Below are 22255 nucleotides of genomic sequence, written 5' to 3'. Positions count from 1 at the left end.
TTTGTTAGAGCAAGTAAGGCTTTGGGGCTTGGCATGGTGGCTCAACGGTAGGGGATGGGTGGCAAGATGACTTTATTTATATTTTTATTTATTTATTTTGAGATGAAGTCTCATTTTGTCTCCTAGGCTGGAGTGTAGTGGTGCAATCTCGGCTTACTGCAACTTCTGCCTCCCGGGTTCAAGCAATTATCCTGCCTCAGCCTCCCAAGTAGTTGGGATTACAGGCATGCGCCACTACACCTGGCCAATTTTTGTATTTTGAGAAGAGAAGGGGTTTCACTATGTTGGCCAGGCTGGTCTTGAACTCCTGACCTCAGGCAATCTGCCCGCTTTGGCCTCCCAAAGTGCTGGGATTACAGGCATGAGCCACTGTGCCCAGCCGGCAAGATGACTTTAAAGTGTTATTCTTGACCTTTTCACACCGTCCAGTTCAAGCAGGGTGTTTTTCATATTACTTTATTTCCTCTACTGTGAAGCGTGTTGAAATGTGGAAGTTATTTCACAAAGTTAACACGGTCTTCAAGAGAGAAGAGATATACGTGCAGAGTACACATGTACACCTACATACACACCTGTGTATGTCGATGACAACAGCATGGAGGGAATGAACTTGTGCATGGAGAAGGGGGCTTTTTTAAACTCAAAAGAAACCAGCCCATTGTGTGTGTGTTTGGGGGAGGGGAGCCTGTAAAGCCAATTTACCTTGCATCCCCTTTGGCTTAGAGCTGCAGAGGGCGATGGAGAGCAGACATATTCTAGATTGGGCAGTGGGATGATGGTGACTGCGTTGCTGCTAAATGAGTCTGGGTTTGCAGGATGGAGGGAATGACCTCTCCCCTGAGGGCCTCATCAAAGGGGCTGAGGTTGCAAGCTGTGAATAAGATGCAGAAGGAGCTCTTATCCAGGCCAAAGCACCAGGTTGCTTTCGGCCATAGCGCACCATAACGCATCGACTTTAAGCAGGAGCCTTGGAGAAACCAGCTGCAGCTAGAAAAGAATGCGGCAATTGTAGTGGAGCACGGGGGGGAAGGAGGCTATGATGAAATGGGCCCTATTTTCCATAATTAGCAAAAGAGAGAGGTGAGAAGGAGCATAATGGGAATTTCTTGAAGTCAGGGACCCAGCTTAATCCAATTTCTTAAAAACCTCTGGAACATTTTTCATCTTAACTTGGGGGTGGGCACTGTGTCTTACTCATTTCTAGAACATCCATCCCCTGTGCCTCCCACCAACATACACACGTAGGGGGCTGAGAAGGGGCAGCATCCCTTGGAGGAAGTTAGGGGGGAAGGTGAAGTCGAGGCAGCCCTGTCTGGACCGGGTTCCACTTGGAGACCTGCCAAGCCGCTCACCTGGGCCAGGCATGGAGGGTGGGGAAGCCTCTAGGGGAGAGACAGTCCATACAGAAAATAAATTACTCAAGGGAAGGGGCAAATATTTAGGACTTGTCCTGCATTCGAGTATGATTTAAGGTGTGGAGCCCCAGACTCAGAACATGAGCGCAGGAGGGACCTCAGAGGAACACCTTTTTTTTTTTTCTTTCTTTCTTTTTTGAGACGGAGTCTCACTCTGTCGCCCAAGCTGGAGTGCAGTGGCACGATCCCGGCTCACTGCAACCTCCGCCTCCCGGGCTCAAGCGATTCTCCCGCCTCAGCCTCCTAGTAGCTGGGATTACAGGCACGCGCCACTACACCTGGATAATTTTTTTTGTATTTTAGTAGAGACGGGGGTGGGGTGGGGGGGGGTGTTCACCATGTTGCCCAGGGTGGTTTCGAACTCCTGAGCTCAGGCAATAATCCGCCCGCCTCGGCCTCCCAAAGTGCTGGGATTACAGACGTGAGCCACCGCGTCCGGCCAGGAGCATCTTATCCACCTCCTCGGTTTACAGATGAGGGAGCTGAGAAGGAACCCGGAAAGGGCATACAACAAACAGGAGCCGACTGTGTCCTCACCTGGGCTCACTCACGATGGGAATGAGCCCAGCGTGGGGACGTTTGTGCCCGTTAGACCTTAGAGGAGAGCGACACCATGCATACGGCCCACGGTTATTCCATGTTGGGACCCCACTGGCCTCCTCCACCGAGGAAAATCACCCCAGGGAGAGGGCCAGGCGGAAGACTGGGGCCAGCTGTTACCTCCACCAGCCACTAGGTGGCACCCACGCGTCTGTCTCCGGGGAGGAGGCGCATTTTCAAACGTGGAGGGGCTTCTGGGAGATGTCCAGGTGCTCCGCCCCTTCCTCCCTGTTTCTCAGGAGCCGCCTCCCGGGGGTGGAAAAGGCTGGGCCACGCACACTGATGGAGAACAGATGGCGGGGGCGGGGCTGCTGCCTCTTCCCTCCCCCGCCCCCACACAAACACTGTGAACGCTGCTCCCTAAACCCGCGGCTGGGCAAGGGGGCCGCAGGACCCATCGACGCCACGCGGGCCCATCCGGGCTTGAACCCCTCCCCTCTCCCATGGCTGCTTCCTAGTTCCTTGGGCCATTCTTCTCCTTGGCTGTTCCCCCTGAGGCCCAGCCAGGAGAGTGTGTGCTATGTTCACTCTGGAACAGGAGAGATCCCCCTGCGCATCCCTGTGACCTGCTGGCCAGATGCAGGCCCCTGCGAGAGCCCTGACCCTGCAGCCCACCTCCGTCATTCCCTCGCTCCTCCTTCCCGGACACCCGGGCCAGCGGGGCCAGGGCGATGTCTGGTGCCGGGGAACCGCGCGGCGGAGCAGCAGCTTTGCCAGAAGGGATCCTTGGCCCAGGAGAACTGGGTTTCTCGGCCTCTTTAAGCCAGAGCTGCCCAAGATGGAGGAGTCCCCAGGGGGACTTTCTGAACCTTACCTCCGGGCTGCTTGCTCTGCCAGGACCATGATCAGATGTCAGTCCACGGCCCAGATGTACTCAGGAGTGGCGGGTGGGGGAGGAGAGAGAAGGGGACACCAAGTCTTTAGACACATCTGTGTTTCTGGAACAAAGGGAAACCACAGAAGGCCAGGAGTTTGGGTGTGCACTGGGTGTCTTTCAACTGGGTGGGACCAAACCGAGCCCTTGGAAGTCTCGCTCCTGAGGCTGCAGAAGAATAGATGGTTTTTCCCTGCCTCGAGGGTGGGATAAGGGAGGCAAAGCTGGGAGCAAGAAAGGGAGAGAGAGAAAATGAATGGCGGGCACAGGCGCCTGGGCCCCAGCCTTCAAGTGCGGTCAGAGCAGATCCGGTGGCGGAGTAGGGCCTAGATGACCACGGACTGCAGGAGGCGGAAGCACATCATGAGGTCCAGCGGGATGGGCGGCTTCAGGTAGTTCCCATCCAGCCGCAGGTAGCGCAGGTGTGGAACGTTCTCCAGGTCCGAGGAGAAGTCATGGAACGCCACTAGGTTGTTGGGGCAAATCTGGGTTCCGTTGATTTCTACGGAAAAAGAAGACGAGAAATCAGCGGGGAGTGGAGGCTGGCGGCCAAGATGAGGAAGCGGAAGGGGGAGGACACCCGAGAGCAAGGACTGTAGACTTCTCTCTGAAACTGGCTAGCTTTGGGAATGTGTGATCATAGATGAGCTGCCTTGACCTCCAGACTCAGTTTACTCATTTGTAAATTGAATTAAGTTGGAATTGATAAACAACTGTTATTACAAGTTCACTCTAGAGAATTGGAAGTACATTTTGAACCGGGCCTTCAAGAATAGGTAGGATTACAACAGGTGGAGACCTGGGGGATGGTGTTCTGATAGAGGAATCTTTGAATGAAGTTGTGGAGGCCAAAATTCTGCTTGTGGGCGAATCTGGGAATAGTAATAGTGCAATGTGGTGTACTAAGGAGAGTAAGCTGGGAAGGTAGTTAGGCTTTCAAACAGTCTTTCACTAAGAGGCTTTTGGTCTCTGGTCTGAGGAATGGCAGTGAACAGGACTGTCTTTATGAGAGCAATGTTATTAATAGGATACTTGAACCATGGTATCCTGGAGTGTTAAATCTGGAAGGGTCCTTAGGGATCCCTATGTTCAGGTTTATGCTGTACAAAGATGAATCTGGCTACAGTGTGGAGAAGCTATGGAGTAAGGTGAGATCTGAAGCCAGCAGATGGATGAGAAAATCACTCTGCAGGTTTTCCTTTGAATTGGATGTGAGACGTGAGGATGGGCAAAAGATGTTAACTGAAATAGGGATGACAGAAAGAGGAAAGAGGGTCTGGGGAGAGCTCTGGAGCCCCAGGGACATGATGAGCCTACTGATTCTGAAGGGTCTGTGGCCTGAGATTCCATTTCCTCCATCACATCTTGTTAGATGCCGGTGGCACCAGGCATGCCAGCATTTAAATGGACTGTTTTATTCTCCCTAAGCCTTGCCTCACTTATTTATGGAGGAGGAGGAGGAGGAAGAGTAGGCATCGTCTTCATTGTAATTGTCTTCCTCTTCCTTTTCCTCCTCTTTCTCCTTCACCATTGGAGTAGCAGAAGTGCCCTGACACAGGGGTTTTCTCTTATGAGCTTGGGGCTGGCTGTTGCCTATCCACACTGATGCTGAGTTCTTCAATCTGTGAAATGGTAAGAGTGGTGCCTGCCCTGTAATCAGGGGAGAGAATGTTGGCAAAGGCATTTTGCAAGCTGTTTGAGGACAGTACCAGTGGCAGCATTACGGTCATTGTGAAGAACGTAATTGTCACACTGACCTAGGCCCCACTCAGCCCATTCTGTCTGTGAAAGACACAGGAGACAGGCTGGATGGGGTGGGCCCATGTGGCTGAGGTGTGAGTTCTCTCACTTCAACCTTAGAAGGCTGGGATATCTTCTAGCAACCTGTTTTTCCATAATCTGGTAGAGACCTATCAGCCATTTATTAATCAAGGTATCCTTTCTGTCTGTATTTCGGCCTCATAGCTTCCTGGGGGTAATGTGTTTTATTTTAGTGTACTGTCTCCAGGGTAAAATTAGACAGTCTTCCCCTTTTCACATTTTGTTTTTTGTAAGATTAAAAAAAAATCCTCCCCTACTTCTTGAAATTATCCCAAATGAGTGAACAGATCTATTTGCCCATTGTTGGTGTCAGTAGAGACACCAACAATCTCCCTCTCATTCTTTGGCTTGGAACCTAAGGATCCCCAAATATCACTCTAAGGGTCCTTCTCTTCTCCCTGAATCCCTCTCTTTCCTTCTGCTGCTGCATCCCTTGTGTGAATGTAGGCTGATTTTGTTCAAGGACCAGAAAATATTATTTCACTTCTAAAACTTTCTGCTGATGCTCTACTCAGAGTTGAAATTTTTGATTGAAGCAAAACTGCAACTTCCAACCTCCTCTCCTGGGCTGCAACTGATACTCCAAGTTCAGGACCCTGTAAATGTCAGTCAGGCAAACTCTCCCTTAAGTCCACCTAAACATTGCACACTTCCACATAGATTCAGAAAGCAGCAGCATACAGACCTTCTTTTCCTGACTGCCACATTTTTACCAGTTGCGTACCCTGAATAAAAACCCAGGCTCAGGGTTGGGAAGAAACATCCTCCCACAGGGGCAGGTTTCTGCAGAGGGCCGGCCCAGGACATTTCAGGATAGGTATTAAAATGTCTCTGTTCTGTCTTTAGTATAATGTCCAGGAGTATATTCCATGTCTACCCTACCTATAGATCCAGTTGCCAAGGAACTGGGACTGAGGAAGAATGGAGGAAGAAAACCTATGGCCCTCCAGGTACGGTATTCTGGGCACTTTCTCCATATTAAACTATTACATCCTCATATCACCTTCGTGGTAGAAGGTATTATTACCATTCTCACTTTACAGATGAGGAAACTTCCCAGAGAGGTCAAATATCTTTTCAAGGTCGCCCAGATAGCAAGTGGCAAGGCCATAAATTGAAGTCCAGTGCCAAAGTGGATGCTTTTTATACCACCCCTCCCTGAGACTCCCTAGAGAGGGTGGAGGTGCTACACAAGCCAACATCCTTGCCTTTGGCCCCGCCCTGGCCCACCCCACTCACTCTCGATGCTGTTGTTGTTGAGGTACAGGTGTTCCAGCCTGTTGTTGATGGCAGGCACACTGCTGATCCTGTTGTGCGACAGGTGGAGCACGAGCAGGTTGGAGATGTTAAAGGAGTTCTTGGGGAGTCCCCTGTCTGTCAGCTTGTTGTAGTTAAGCCGAATGAAGGCAAGATTGGGAAAACTCTTGAAATATCCGTTAGGGATGGTCTCAATCTTGTTGCTGTCCAGGTAGAGCTGGTGAATGGCGGTAGGGACCCTGGGCGGCATCTTTCTCAGGATATTGTGGGCCAGGTTGAGCTGCATGAGGTTCTTGAGGCCCTGGAAAGTGTCGGGCTTGAAGACGCCGTCGCTCAGCCTGTTGTGCTGGAGATCCAGGAGCAGCAGGTTCTCCAGCTTGCTGAAGACGCCAGGTGGGATTCTGGAGATGTGGTTCTGGCTCAGCCTCAACTGCTCCAGGTTCCGGGGCAGGGCTGAGGGGACCTCTTCCAACTGGTTCTTCTCCATGTAGAGGAACACCAGGCCAGGCAATTTCTCCAGCACCCTCTGGTCTATCTTGCGGATTCGGTTGTTGTCCAGGTTAATCCATCGCAGGCCTGTGGCATTCTGGAAGGACTCCAGCGGGAGCTCAGTGATGAAGTTGTTCTGGAGATAGAGGTAATGGATGCGGGGTGGGATGACAGGGACCTTTCGCAGGTTGCGGCTATCACAGTAGAGGGCAGATGGGAAATCAGGGGGGCAGTAGCATTCGCGAGGACAGTCAGGGAAGACAGATGGAGGGCCTGGAGGGAGGGGAGGAGGCAGGTCTGTTGGCTCTGCTGGTTCATGAGGCTGAGGAAAGCTGGGTGTGGGCCTGGGCCTGGGCCTGGGTCTGCGCCCGGGCCCAGTCCCGGGTCTTGGTCGTCTTGTTGACTGGCCTTGGGCCACCGAGGCCAAGATGAGAAGTGGGAGGAGCCAGCAGAGGGGTGACCTCATGATCCAGGTGATACACCTGCAGGGAGAAGACACAGGAGGTCCTTAGCCTTGGGCCCTCAGTAACTAGATGTCATGTTTTTGAAGCCAGAATTGAGCAGAACTAGAGCTCCAGGGAAGATGGGCAGAGTTCGGGGAGCTGTAGAAGCATCTCCTTGTTTGCCTATACCCAGCAGGTGAGGGAGTAACAAGGGTTTGAGGCTCTGGATTCCTTGGCCATTGGCTTAGCCACTTGATGTGTTGAGCCTGCTTTGAAGAGGGCAGGGGGCATGCTGGTAGAAAGCACACTGGGGGCTGGGCACGGTGGCTCACGCCTGTAATCCCAGCACTTTGGGAGGCCAAGGTGGGTAGATCACGAGGTCAGGAGATCGAGACCATCCTGGCTAACACGGTGAAACATCTTGTTTCTAACAGAGATGTTAGAAACATCTCTACTAAAAATACAAAAAATTAGCTGGGTGTGGTGGAGGGCTCCTGTAGTCCCAGCTACTCGGGAGGCTGAGGCAGGAGAATGGCGTGAACATGGGAGGAGGAGCTTGCAATGAGCTGAGATCACTCCACTGCACTCCAGCCTGGGCGCGACAGAGTGAGACTCTGTCTCAAAAAAAAAAAAAAAAAAAAAAAGCACATTGGGGCTGGGGCTGGGGCGGTGGTGTACACACCTGTAATCCCAGCACTTTGGGAGACCAAGGCAGGTGGATCACTTGAGGTCAGGAGTTCGAGATCAGCCTGACCAACATGGAGAAACTCCGTCTCTACTAAATACAAAAAATTAGCAGGGTGTGGTGGTGGACACCTGTAATCCCAGCTACTTGGGAGGCTGAGGCAGGAGAATCTCTTGAACCCAGGAGGAGGTTGCAGTGAGCCGAGATTGCACCAATGCACTCCAGCCTGGGCAACAAGAACAAAACTCTGTCAAAAAAAAAAAAAGAAAGAAAGGAAAGAAAGAAAGAAAGGACACTGGACTTGGAGTCAGGAGTCCTGGGGCTTGTCAGAGCAGATCCTTAACCACTCTGGCCCTCAGTCCTCCCATTCACAAACTGAGAAAATCATCAGTGTCTTCATGAGAGGGATATTAGAATGTATGAACATCCTAATGGATGTATGAACCATAGTCCATAGTTAGGACTATGTACCGTAGTCCTGGTTAAATCCAGAAAAGTCCTTAAAGATCCCATAACATAGTAGTTTTCCAACTCTGCCTTCATTTCTGTGGAGCACCCCTGTGGGGAGGAGACTGAGGAGATGGCCCTGGGGTACCCTCAACCCGTCCCTGTGCCAACCTCAGCAGCTCTCTTTTTAAAAAACCTATTATATATAATGAGGTTTACCCAAAGCATTCATTTGGTGTAGGGAGGGAGGGGGACATGTTTCTTTGCTGAAAATGGCTTGAAATCCACCAATCAACTCCAGACCCCACCGTTTACAAAACTGAGGACGGGAGGGAAGAAGTGGCTTGCCAAGGCCAGGATGCTATTTAACAGCAGACCCAGGACAAGAACCAAGGCCTCCTCCCTTCCAGAGGAGAGCTAATGGGATCTTGGGAAGGGAGGGAAGTGCTGCCGACACCTTTGCATCCACCCTGGCTCATAGATGCTCTGGGCCTCCTCACCCCTCTCCCTACTCCCTGCACTTGGCTCAGAGAACGCTCGTCTTTGCCATTGGGAAACATGCCAAGAATGTCTCCCCAGATGTGGAGGCTCCCAGGAAAATAAACAGGGAAGGGATTGAAAGATGTGGAGAAACACTTTCCTTTCTTTTGATCAGATATTGCTTCTCCCATATCCTTTGGAGTTGGTGGTATTGAGGTGGGATATCAAGAAGAACCTCCCACTAGCCTCAGTGACATTGAAATATGCAGCTGAAGGATGTTTTGGTGTTGCCTTCCTTCCCATTGGCCCTGATGACCATCCAGATAAGGCCATGTGGTTTGAGTTGAACTGAAACTGGGGAAATAACAACAGACTCATGACTGCAGACAGAAATAGGCAGCTCCCACGGGCATCCCCCTGGCCTAGGCTAGGAAGGGTCCCTGGAGGGAATGACCTATACCTTCCCCTCTCCAAGGCTATCATTCCTATGACACCCCCAGCCAGGATCCACATTCTAACATTGCTTCAACTGGCCCTCCTTGCCTCTTCCTCAGAATTGGGGTGCCCCTTCCACTGCTTCGAGGTCTGGACACACTGGGGATAGAAGCTTCTCTGAGATAGGGTGGGCTGGAGTATGTCCCCAGCTTGCGTCTGGACCCTGTGATCACTGTGCTGATTCAGACACTCTGCCTCTCCTGCCTTCCCTCTGAACCCATGTCAGCTTAGACTCTTTTCTTGCTTGACCCAGTGCCTGGCTCCTTGCTGGCTTTGATCAAAGGAAGACAACAGAAGCCGCTCACAGCTGTTAAATTCTAGGACAGATGCTCAGGAGAAGCTGAATGTGACAAGAAACTGGAAAGAGAAGAGCTTAGCTATGGATGGGTGGAGGGTGTCTCACCGCAGCTTATGCGCAGGGACACACACACATACACCCTTGACCCCCCAGTCTGCACACTCTCACACACACACCTCTCCAGGTCCCATCACATAAGCAAACTCACTCACTTATCCTCTGTGTGCATATGTGAGCCCTTATGCAATACACTGAGTATCGGAAGGAAAGAAGGAAGGCAGGAGGGAAGGAGGGCAGAGACTGTCCTTCAGCCTCTATTGCTTCTCCACCTCCCTCTAAGGTGGTCTCCTCCAAGGCAGGCCTCTCCAAGGGGGTCCGGAAGGCCATTTTCCCTGGCCTCCTATCACAAAGGATCTTGCAGTTAGGTTTTTGGCTTAATCTGTTAAGGATGTAACATTCTCAGAGATACATTGCAAGGATTAAAAAGAGAAGGCATTAATTGCAAAACTTTAAGCTTGAGTCTTGTTGGCTGAACCCCACTTCACTTGTAATTGGTGAACTATGAATTAACATTGTGTAAGTTCTGTTATTTTCTGGAAAACAGAACAGTCATCTTGCATATAAATTAAGGGGGTGGTTAAAGCATTAGTATTCTAAAACAAACATTTCTAAAAGCTTCAATTTTTATGACCCTGATTTTAAAAAAGTATTTTCTAATCACCCAGAAGCCTAGAAATGAGCAAGAAATCTTTCGTACTGTGAAAAGCCCTGTCCCAAGGAGGCTCCCAGCACTGGCGGGGTTTTCCTGTATCCCTTCATTGCCTTTGTCACTGAAAGCATATGCCAGGGACTGGGCACCAATTTGCCCAGGGCTTCCAGCAAAAGCAGTGAGGCATCGTGACTGTGACTTGTGCTGAGGTGGGGGGGGGGGTGCGGGGGGCGGGTGGGTTTCCTTGGCTCAGTGCCAGGGCAGCCTGGTCTTCATCGTCAGGGGTGAGAGGAACAGGCAGGTCACTCATAGCTCCACCCAGCAGGCTAACCATGCACGCCTTCTCATCCACAGTAAACACAAGCCTTCCTCTTCCCCGTGTGCAGCACCAGACCCTTTGGTAACTTATCTTTTCACTAGGCCTCTGACCTGTTTACATTCCAAACCTCTGGGCCTACCCAAGCTGCTCCCAGAGCCAATAGGAGGTTCCCCAGGAAATCGCTCCCAGGAGCAAGTTATGTGGGGAAGCTGAACGTGCTCTCCTCCCCTTCCCTCAGCCCCAGGGCTGAATCAGAACCCTTCCAAGTGCAGGGATGCTTCTCTCTTAAGGAAATAGCGTTCATTTCTAAGGCTTTTCTCATGGGGTGATGCCTCTTCCTGCTGGAGCTTTGCCGTGAGGCAGGATGAGAAGTTGTGACAGCTGACAGCACAGCCATTCTCTCTGGCAGGGCTCCATGATGTCCTAGGTCTCTAAAACCAGAATCCATGTGACAGACTGAGAGTACCTGGACTCCATGGGTAGTCATAGTCCCTCCTACAAAGCCTCAGAGCCTCACTCTATGCTCCCCTTCTAGAAAATTCTGTCCAATCGTAAGATTCCTTAGGATGGGTCCGTGTGTGTTTTTAAATTTTTCTTGTGCTTTCGCAAGTGCACCTCTCCACCCACAGCTTTCTACTGGGCTCTGCTCATTGCTCAATCAGTGAAGGTTTGTTGACCACCTACAACAGCCAACTGCATGCAGTTCTGCTCTCCACCATTGGTTCTGGAAAAGCTGCTGCTTAATGATAGAGAAAAGCAATGCTTTGCCCAACCCAACACTCACTCTCTACATTTGAGAACGTTTCCTGAGAGAATTTTAATTTCTTTTTTTTCTTTTTTCACTTTAAACAAAAATGAGATGGGGGTCTCACTCTTTGCCCCGGCTGGTCTTGAACTCCTAAGCTCAAGTGGTCCTCCCACCTCGGCCTTTCAAATTGCTGGGATTACAGGTGTGAGCCACTGTGCCCAGCCCCTAAGAGAGTTTTAAATTCTAATTTCAATTCCAATTATTGTGGATCTGGGCTTGACTCCTGGCTCTGACTCCCCAACCCAGGCTTCTCATCTGTGTGAGGATCAAATGAGATCATGCATTTGAAGGCATGTTATAAAGTGCAAAATATCTGCAAGTGGCAGAGGCTTACTTACTCATTTATTTGCTTATAAAGAGCAGATTATCCAGAAAGACGCTTTGATTTTTTTTTTTTTTTTTTTTTTTTGGTGATACAGGGTCTCCCTTTGATCAGGCTAAAGTGCAGTAGTACAATCACAGCTCACTACAGCCTTAACCTCTCTGGGCTCAGGTGATCCTCCCATCACAGCGTCCTGAGTAGCTGGGACTACAGGCATGCGCTACCACACCAGGCTAATTTTTGTCTTTTTTGTAGAGATGGGGTTTTACCATGTTGCCCAGGCTGGTCTCAAACCCCTGAGCTCAAGTGATCTGCTCACCTCAGTCTCCCAAAGTGCTGGGATTACAGGTGTGAGCCACAGCGCCCTCATGGACTCCTTGATTTTTAAAGTGGGATAGCCCCCTTCCCTATCTCTCTCATTAATTTACTGTTACAACCCAGGACTGGTGGAATGTTTCTGCTCAGAGCAGGGATGGATGGAAGTCCTGATGGATTGGTCAAGTCATTAGGAGCAGCTATTTAAGGCTAATTGGCTTTGTATGGAGAGGTTGAGGTTGGGCTGGGAATGAGGTTGGGTTTGTCTCCCAGGGCTAGGCAGGGTTAGCAGCAGGGTTACTCTGCACTCTGAGCTGGCATTCTTCTTACTTGTCAGATCTCCTGTCTAATTGGTCACCCCTAAGCCTCCATGCCTTGACCCAGAGCTACCCTGCGGTAGAGAATGGGGCTGCTTCTGACCCAGCACTGTGCCTGTGAACATTGGAACATCCCTCTCTCTTTTTTCCCTTCTTTCTGTTCTCAACCTAGATGTCGAAAGCCATCCTGCTCTCTTTATCTCTTCCTGTAGTCCAGAAGGGGATTGAAAGCAGGGAGAATCAAGCAGTCTTTGCCAATTTATGAGCACAGTTAGCAGAGGAGTGAGCCTGAGGCCCTTTCAAGGCCCCCATTAGGACTGATACGGTCCTGAGATAACAAAGGAGCCTTATGGGGCGTGATGACTTCAAGATGCCCCTTTCTAGGAAGGTGAAATGATAGAAGGATGAGCTTGCCTGGGGCAGTGGGAGGAGAGTCTGCTAGGTGCATACTAGTTAGAAGAGAAGATTCTCACCCCTCCACCACTACCTAGTGATGTGAACCCTGTTCTGGGCCTCAGTTTTCTTATCTGTAAAATGGGAATAACAGAATCTTCCCTATACCTATATTCTTTACCCAGTTGTCAGAAGCAAGTGTGGTTAGCAGCTTTAAAATGCACTACAGATCAAAAAGTGCTAAAAATAAAAATAACACTATTATGGAGAGACCATCTGTCTCCCCAGTGTCTACCACAAGGCAAAGTGTAAACAGAATGAAGATTTTCTGGCCTCAGGCCACCAGTCTAGAAGAGCAAGTTTTCCATTCTGAGTGATGGGGAAGAAACCAGGGTGAGACGACTTTTTTCTGACAGCCTGCCACCTACCATATCCTTCTCTGCCCCTGCCACCTACCATATCCTTCTCTGCCCCGCTCCCCCAGCATCTCCAACCCTTGAAGAAAGCCTGGAAGAGTGTGTCTGATGCCTTGAGTAGTTATAGATCTGAGACCCAAACCTGCAGTTCTTCAGATGCTTAGCTGGGTAGGCTTAGGCAAAGCAATTGCTTTTCTCCTCTGTAAAATGGGCATATTAACACATTCTTTTCTGTTTTGAGAGTTAAATGAGTCAATACACGCAAAGTGAGTGTTCTGTGAATGTTAAGGTTTTGTTGATACTATTTCAAAGTAATGGGGTCTCTTTCCCTCCAGCCTGGCTAGAGGGCAGCCCCCATGCACTGCTCAAAGGCAGGGATCCTTGCGGGTGGGGTATCAGCTCTTCCACACAGAGCAACTTCCTCCCCTTTGTGGCTTTGTGAGATCACACTTGGGTCTCAGAAACGACTAATTGAGGAGACTCTGGAAGCCCCCAGCCACCTAGGAAAGCTTGTTCTTTCTTTTTTGTCTTTTTTTTTTTTTTGTCTTTCAAAATGGCTTTATTATTTTGCCTTCCCACCAACAGTAAATGAGAGTTCCTGTCATTCACCACCTTCTCACCCATGTGTTCTGCAACAGGTGAGGGGACACTGGCCAGAGAAGGTGCAAGTCTGCCTTCCTCAGCAGGCCGTGGAGTTCCACTGTGATTCATGACTTCTCCCAGCCTTTTGCACCCAGCTTTTTGCCCCTTCCAGCCTTGAAATACTTCACTCACATGCCCAATAAATGGGGTTGCCCACGAGGGAGGTGGAGGGGGAATGAAGAAAGTGTTCGGCCCACCCTTTGTGAGAGCCCAGACAGGCGGCTGCTGGGCAGGAGGAGCAGGGACCTAGAAGGGTCAGGGGAAGAGCCCAGCACGTGCTCCTGGGGTCCTGGGGCAGGCAGATGAGCGGGTGAGGGGAAACAGAAGCTCTGTGGAGCCATCTTGGGGGAACTTTCTGACTGGAATGTTCCTCTGTGGTATATATGGCTGCTTGTGCTTGCAAGGAGGAGAGAGGGAGACAGCTCTACCCTGTTTACTCCCACTCCCCCAAAAAAGGGATGGCCTATTTGGGACACTCTGGAGCTCCTTTTCCAGGACACAGTCCTTCTGCCCAGCTAACAGTGCCAGAGTCTTGGGCTTAAAAATTACAGCAAAGCTCTCTCTCAGGCCCCTGATTCTCAAGCCCTGGTGGACCATCAGAATCTCCTGAAGTATTAAAACGAGACTCCTGGATCTTGATTCAGTAGATCTGTAGTGAGAGCCGACATCTGTATTTTTAGTAAGCCCTCCACACTCCTCCCTCTCCTGCCCTCGGGTGATTGTGAAGATCAGCTGTGTGTGGGACCCTGATCTCCCTCCACCCTGCCTGCCTTGGGACATCTCCTCTCTATTAATGGAGAGGAATGAGCAGGGGAGCAGGAGAGGGGCCACCCTTCAGTTTTCCCCTCCCCAACTGCTTAAGGAACTGCCGCCTTTTTTTTTTTTTTCCTCCTCTGCCACAGGACCTTTTGCCAACCTGAATGGTTGGAATAATTTCAGAACGTCTTTAAAGAAAAATATTTTTCTGGCTGCCTGCAGGAAAAATAAAAAATAAAAAATCAACTGTCCACAGAGCTGGGAATTAGGACCTGCAAGGACTGAGAACTGGGTTGCTTTTCTTTCTTTCCAAAAGCCAAGTGGTTTGGCCCAGTGAGACAGAAATTCAAAACTGCTGAGAAGACCCTGTGCAGGTTGGAAAAAGCCACTTTTCTCCCGCTCCTACCCAGTCAAGCCCTAAATAATGAAGAAACCCTTCCAGCTCCCACTCTTGCTTATCTCCTCCCTATTCAGCCTGGACTTGGGATGCAAGATTTTCTTCTGGCTCCGCCATCTCAACGGGAAGACGTACTTTGCCGTTGTTCTTACAGATGGGGAGGTGTGTGAAAGGGTGAGAGACAAGATGCGGGAAACATGTGTGGCTGTGTGTGTGTGTCCGCTGGTATCTGGTGACGATGTGGTCTAGCTCTGCATGTCAGATGCAGAGGGCAGAGGTGAATGGACAGGATGTCTTCATTTTGTATGGCCATGTGGGGTGGTGGTAGTGAAAGTGCAGCCTCCGTGTGATGTGTGTGACTTCCACAATGTGTGACAATACACAAAAGGTGCAAAGAAATGGGTTCTGGAGTCCAGTTTCTATGGAAACACCTGATCTGTAGAGACACTGTGCAGCGTGGCTCACTGTGCTACAACAAACATCTGTAGCAGAAAGCTTAACTTTTGCAGCAAGCAAATTAGGGGTATAGAGTGATGAAAAGAAGAGGAAGAGGCTATAGGAAAGAAATTAGGAAGACTAAATTTGAACTCATTTGAGAGGAGAAAGTGGTGGGAGGAAGGAAGGAGTAAGAGAATAGAGACTAGATCAGTAAACGGACAGATCAGGAGGAAACTTACTGGATGAAAGATACTTCCCAGTCTCCTGCCCATCTCCCGACTGGGCTTACCTGCACACACCTGCCTCTCCTCTCAGCTCTGAGTTTAGTCCTCCTCTTCCACCCCCTCCCTTCAGCGGAGCTGTGGCAGCAGAGAGCCAGCTAGAAGATCTGATCTCCCAGTGGTGTGTGCGTGCTTGTGTTTGCCTGACTTTTCTTCCACCAGATCCTATTGGGGTGGGGAGGTTAGCTTAGGGGGAGGGAGGGGCAGATCTTAGGGAGGGAGGGAGGAGAGGAGGGAGGAGGGAGGGAGGAGGGAGGGAGGAGAGGAGAGGAGAGAGGGAGGGAGCTTGGGAAAGGAGGAATGACAATCAAGTCTTTATTTGGCAGCCAAAACTCCCAAAGACTTCATCCACACACCATTCCCACTAACAGACTCATTTTTAATAACATTTCCTTCTGCTGCTGCCACTTCTGAAGAGGGGTTGTTTGACCCATGTTTGGAAAACAAGCCAAATTAACAGAGGGAAAAGGCATGAAAAGCAACCTCTGTGTAAGCCAGGACTGGATGGCTGGGTCCAGCACTAGCCTGTTTAATTCCTCCTGACAATTGCCTTGCCTTCTGGGGCTGTTGCTCCATGGTGTTAAATTCCTAAACCAGTGAGGGGTTTGGGATGCTTCCTCTGAGCAGTGACAGTCTTTCCCTAAGTTATCTTCTCCAGGAGGTTGCAAAGGGAGTGGAGTCTCAGGCTGGCATAGGAGATAACTTGGGTTTGGCTGCCAGAGCTGTTCTGAGAACCAGAGAGGGAGAAGGCTGGCCTGAGTTGCACAGCAAAGTTAAGGCAGAATTAAGATTTAATGTAAGACCTAAAGTCACTGTTCCTAGCTCATGTGGACAATGCAGTGGCTTCTTTCAGCTTCTCTATATCACACTTAGGTGAGATTTAGGGGCTGTGTGGTCATCACACAAAGTGATGGGAAATCAAAATTTCCCCCGTGCATATCAACACCCCAGAAGACTCATTCAGGTAACACCACAATGCCCCTCAGTTAAGAAAGCACAACACACTTGCAGTTAAGTAGATGCCCATCAAAATTTCCTGCCATGGCTGGGCATAGTGACTCATGCCTGTAATCCCAGCACTTTGGGAGGCAGAGGCAGGTAGATCACCTGAGGTCAGGAGTGCCAGACCAACCTGGCCAACGTGGTGAAGTCTTGTCTCTACTGAAAATACAAAAAATTAGCCAGGCGTGGTGGCAGTCACCTGTAATCCCAGCTACTAGGGAGGCTGAGGCAGGAGAATTGCAGAGGCAGATTCTCAGTGAGCCAAGATCGTCCTGCTGCACTCCAGCCTGGGCAACAAGAGTGCGACTCTGTCTCAAAAAAAAAAAAAAAAAAGAAAAAAAAAAATCCTGCCATCCCAGCTGACTACTTAGGAAATGCAATACAATTTTCTTCTCTATTATTGGTTCCATGGAGAGCTGCAGAGCCCAGTGACAAGGGACTGCCTGCCTGCCCTCCCCAATATGGGGTAGAGGACAGAACACTAAAATTAGGGTCTGTAGCCCTGGGCTCAGCCACTCACAAGCTATGTGATCTTAGGTGAATCACTTGATCATGAGGACCCTGTTTCCTCATTTATAAAATGTGGATAATATTGACCTCACAGGGTTGGGAAGATTAAATATTGTAAATGTGAGAGCACTTTATAAACTGGGAAGATAGTACGGTTTAGGAAAGGGATTGTGGTGAATGCTAATCAGCCTAAGAAAAGAAGGAAAAATAAAACCCAGACCTTTCTCCAACCCCCATTCCACCTCAGATCTCATGGCTTCACACCCTGCTGGTGAGGTCTTGCTGGAAGACAGCACAGCTCCTCTCCAGGTTTACATTAACCGTGGCTCTGCCAGGCTGCTCATGCACTTCAGTTCTCATGCAGATGGGATATGGCGTCTTCTGCAGGCTGGGAACATCAGACCTCAGATCTGCTTGTTTCCCTTGGTATGGTGGGTGGTAGATGATAGAGTGCACAAAAAGACTGGCTGGGCACAGAGACTCATGTCTGTAATCCCAGCACTATGGGAGGCCAAGGCAGGAGGTCTGTTGAGCCCAGGAGTTCAAGACCAGCCTGGGCCACATAGGGGACCCCATTTGTACAAATAATTTAAAAATTAGCTGGGTGTGGTAGTGTGCACCTGAAGTCCCAGCTACTTAGGAGACTGAGGTGAGAGGATTACTGGAGGCCGGGAGACCAAGGCTGCAATGAGCTGATTACGCCACTGCCCTCCAGCCTGGGTCACAGAGCAAGATCCTGTCTCAAAAAATGAGGTGAGCAAAGTACAGTGAGGTGCAGGGAGGATGGGTAGAGTGCCGGTGGGGATAGAGAGACTACAAGGAGTGTGGACTATGGGCAGTGGCAGGGGTATCACCTGTATCCATCTGTATGAGATCCATCCAAATCCCAAGAGTCTATGCCCTTGGGAATGGATGGCCAACTTCCAAGCCCTGACCAAGCCAGTTATCTCCCTTCCCCCGTCTCCTATCTCCCGCATCCCACGCTATGCAGAGAGAATTGGAAGTAAGTATAGATATGGCCAACAGGATATTCAGAAGTGTCCAGTATAGAGTTTGCTAATCAGTGGCTTGTGGACTTAATATAGCTTGAGTACCTAATTTTTTTTTTTGACAACACATTAATGTTTTAAAAGTTTTGTGGAAATTTTAAAACATACACATATTTACACAGGATAGTATTAATATCCCCATTACCTAATACCTAGCTTCAACAATTACCAACTCATGGCCAATCTTGTTTCTTCTGTGTTCCCCACTCCCACAAATGCTACTGGTATATTTTGAAGCACTGGTTTTTTAAAAAATGGATTTGAACACCTTAGGCAGGACAAGCACTTTCCAGTTCAACACAGTCATCATCCTGGGAGCCAGGGGGCCAGGTTCTTGTCCCGCTGCATGCTGTGTGACCTTGAAGATGTCCCTCTGCCTCTCTGACCTCAGTTTACCATTTATAAAACACGAGGTTGTACCAAATGACCTCTCAGTGCTCTTCTGACAATAGTGTGAAGAGAGAGTATAAGGTTTGGGGTTAGGAAACCTGGATTAAGATGTCAACTCTGCTGTTCTCTGGCTACCTGGTGAGCAGGCCTCAGCACCTGAGTCTTGGTTTTCTCATCTGTACTTGGAAGTTAACAACTCTGCCGCATCTCTCTCCCAGAGTACACCCAAGATAACACGGGGATCACCGAAAGCAATGGTAGGGGAGTAGTTTGTGATTCACTGGCGTCATGCACCCTGGGACCATGTGAATCCTCCAGGAAGAGCCTCCTTTACTCTCCTAGAGTCTCGGGGACACCAGTGGTGTGTCTTCAACCCAGGGGAGGTATTTATCTCTTGCTGGTGTGGCCAGAGGACAGTCGCAGGCACATGATGTGAATGCTGGGGCATATGGTGAGAAGTCCAGATATGCACATTGCTGCTGCTACTGCCGTCTGGTCCTGGCAGAGGGCTAGGGGCAGCACGGTTAGGAGACAGAACGCGAGGAGGGCCAGGCAGCAGAGGGAGGGGACTCTCCAAGATGGTGGATTTCAGCTGCATTTGCAAAGTTGGGACCTGCCCACACTTCCCACTCAGACTGAAATCCATCAGGGGGCTTACCATTTCTTTGACCCTCACAGTAATTGCTGCCTTGGTTATAAGCAGTGAGTGCTTAAAGCAAGAGAAGAAAGGACGCAATTGTGTAATACTCTTTCCATAGAAGTACAGGAGGGAGGTACTCAAGCTCCCCACCTCCCCCATGGTGGTCCTGAGACTCTGCCCGGAAGGAGCAGTGTGGGCCTGAAGAGTTTGGCTCTAGCTGCTCAGTGGTCATCAGAGGCTGGCCCTAGATGGACCCTCACCCTGTACTAGTTGAGGCTCCCAGTCCAGGGTGGCTGGGATCTGGGCAAATGCGTAACAGAGGAGAAGCTGTGTAAGTCCTGTGGCAGCCCGTCCCACCCTCCAGCCTGGGGGGCCTGGGTGGCCTGGGGTGAGTGGGCCCCTGCTGGGCAGAGACAGCATCCTGTTCATCATGGTATAACCCACAGCTCCCACCAACGGCTTGGCACGCCCTGGGTGCTCAGTAGGGGTCTGTTTCATTGAATTTAAGAGGATTGAACAAGGAGATTCTGTCACCCTCTTTTTTTGAAAAAAGGTTATTATTTTTTGAATAGGTAACACATTCTCTTGATTGAAAATCTAAGAGGTATAAGAGCTTGCACAGGGAAAGTCTTTTTCCTTGCCTGTCCCCTCATCACTCAGTTTCCCCCAGAAGACAGTGCGCCAGTTTTTTGTGTCTTCACAGATTTATTTAATGCACGTGCTAGTAACAAATAAGCAGCTATGCACTTTTTTTTCACTCAGTGGTACGGGTAGATTTTGAAGATGATCATATTGGTACTTTTGGTGATTGTTTCTCTGCCTCCACCCCCCAATATTTATTTATTTGAGCAGTCTCTCTTGGTGAACATTTGGGCTCCTTTTATTTATTTATTTATTTATTTTTATTTTTTTGAGACGGAGTCTCGCTCTGTCGCCCAGGCTGGAGTGCAATGGCGCCATCTCCACTCACTGCAAGCTCCGCCTCCCAAGTTCACGCCATTCTCCTGCCTCAGCCTCCCATGTAGCTGGGACTACAGGCGCCCGCCACCTGGCCCGGCTAATTTTTATATTTTTAGTAGAGACGGGGTTTCACCATGTTAGCCAGGATGGTCGTGATCTCCTGACCTTGTGATCCGCCCGTCTCGGCCTCCCAAAGTGCTGGGATTACAGATGTGAGCCTCCACTCCCGGCCTTATTTTTTGTTGAGACAGAGTCTCCCTCTTGTCGCCAAGCTGGAGTGCAACGGCGCGATGTCCGCTCACTGCAATCTCCGCCTCCCAGGTTCAAGTGATTCTCCTGACTCAGCCTCCCAAGTAGCTGGGATTACAGGCGCCCGCCACCAAACTTGGCTAATTTTTGTATTTTTAGTAGAGACGGGGTTTCACCATGTTGGCCAGGCAGGTCTTGGTCTCGAACTCTTGACCTCAGGTGATCTTCCCGCCTTGGCCTCCCAAAGTGCTGGGATTATAGGCATGAGCCACCTCGCCCGGCCTGGGCTCCTTTTTTTTTTTTTTTTTTTTTTTGAGATGGAGTCTTGCTCTGTTGCCCAGGCTGGAGTGCAGTAGCACAATCTCAGTTCATTGCAAGCTCTGCCTCCTGGGTTCATGCCATTCTCCTGCCTCAGCCTCCCGAGTACCTGGGATTACAGGCACCTGCCACCACACCCGGTTAATTTTTTGTATTTTTTAGTGGAGATGGGATTTCACCGCGTTAGCCAGGATGGAGGGCTCCTCATTTTTAAGGTATGCAGTGCTGGAGTTGGAGTCTCACAAACTTGGTTGCAGGCCTGGCTCTGCCTCCTCTCCATGCTAACGGGGTGGCCTTGGGCTACACAGCCCTTCCTGAGCCTCAGTTTTCTCTTTTTATGTGTCAGGTATTCAAGGCAGTCCACCAGCTCAGTAGTGACAGAAATACATCTTTATCCTATCATTTCACTTCTCTAATTTCTGGATCCAAGTGCTCATTTCACCGGGACAGTGGAATACTCCACTTCAGTCCTTGGTACCCGTGGGGGGCCACCCAGCAACTTCAGGCAGATTTATTCAGTGGCAGCACTAACAGGGATGGAGAGTGTCTGTGGGGAGGGGACGTACATGGCTCCTGGCTGATGCTGCTGCGGGGCACACCCTCCATCCCACTGAGACCCCTTCTGGCCTAGCAGCCCTCTGACACTTCCTAGGCTGCATGTAGGGGACAGGAACTTTCTGCAGGGCTATTTCCTCTCTGGAAACATGCTGGCTGCCTGGCACTCTGCCAGGGGCAGGCTCTCCGATTCCCCTTCTCAGGGCTCTCATTCTCCTCCAGCTCAACCCCTTTTACATGCATATTAAAGCCAGGGGCCCTTTTCTTTTCTAGAGAAAGAAGTTTCCATGTTCCCTTTTCTTCTGGCCAAGACACTGTGTCTATGCCCAGAAGCCCCCAAGAACCTAGGCTTATGGAAAATGAAGCCAAAGGCACATGCAGGCGGCTTCTGCTTCCTGCCTCCCCACAGATCTGATGTGCTTGTTTCCATGAGAGGAAGGGACAGGGCACAGGCAGCAGAGGAAGAAATAAAACTTATCTGTCGGCCACACAGTGAGCACAGCTGGACCGGAGAACCCCTAAATCCCTCTCTGCGAACTGTCGTGATCCTGTTGAGGGGTTGTCAGCTTGTGGACCATCAGGGCAGTCCTGCGAGAGGGCTGTTGACACCTGGTAGGAATGAGGGTGCTGATACACGAATGCTATAGACATGGCGTGTAGGCCTAAGTGCAAAGGCTACACCATCAGCTGGTGTTAGCAGACAGCACTAGCCTGGGACTGTTCAGTAAGCACTGCTCTGGGCTTCCCCAGGTCTCCCAGAAGCCAGGCTCACGTGAGTGGTGATGGCATTTTGCCTTCCAAGGTGAGGTCCTCCTAGGTTCTGGGGTCTCCCAATCACATCATCCTGAAACCGCAGCCTAATTTAATTTTATGTTGTAAAAGTCACAAGTCACAGCAAGTCACAAATACCTGGATCAAATATCCAGGTTCCAGGTATCATCCTGAGCAAGCTTCCAAACGCCATCCTGCTCCATGTAATAGATTATTGGGTAATGACACTGCCTCACACAGGCACAGTCCCACTGCATCCTGTGACGATGGCCAGTCTGTGGATATGTGTGGTCAGTTACGCCCCATGTCACAAGGTCTAGGAGGGCAGGAACAATGCAGCCCTGCCAGGGACCCCCACACATGACCTTGGGGGATCCCACATCCATATGTGCAC

The 22255-nt window shown here is 50.1% G+C and overlaps 1 protein-coding gene across 1 annotated transcript; it reads right to left on the bottom strand.

The window, feature by feature from the left end:
- Positions 1 to 440: 440 nt before the first annotated feature.
- On the bottom strand, positions 441 to 15585 carry PRELP (proline and arginine rich end leucine rich repeat protein). The gene is made up of 3 exons (XM_033196968.1): positions 15426 to 15585; positions 5950 to 6938; positions 441 to 3391 (listed from the first exon to the last, which is right to left on the bottom strand). Exons 2-3 carry the CDS (start codon positions 6920 to 6922, stop codon positions 3216 to 3218), a joined length of 1149 nt encoding a protein of 382 aa, XP_033052859.1. The 5' UTR covers positions 6923 to 6938; positions 15426 to 15585; the 3' UTR covers positions 441 to 3215.
- Between the last annotated feature and the right edge of the window lie 6670 nt (positions 15586 to 22255).

The sequence above is a fragment of the Trachypithecus francoisi genome, unplaced genomic scaffold (assembly GCF_009764315.1).
Source record: "Trachypithecus francoisi isolate TF-2019V2 unplaced genomic scaffold, Tfra_2.0 Lachesis_group5, whole genome shotgun sequence".
Lineage (NCBI taxonomy): Eukaryota > Metazoa > Chordata > Mammalia > Primates > Cercopithecidae > Trachypithecus > Trachypithecus francoisi.
Note: the sequence above shows the minus strand (reverse complement) of the source record. Positions and strands in the feature narration are given on the sequence as shown.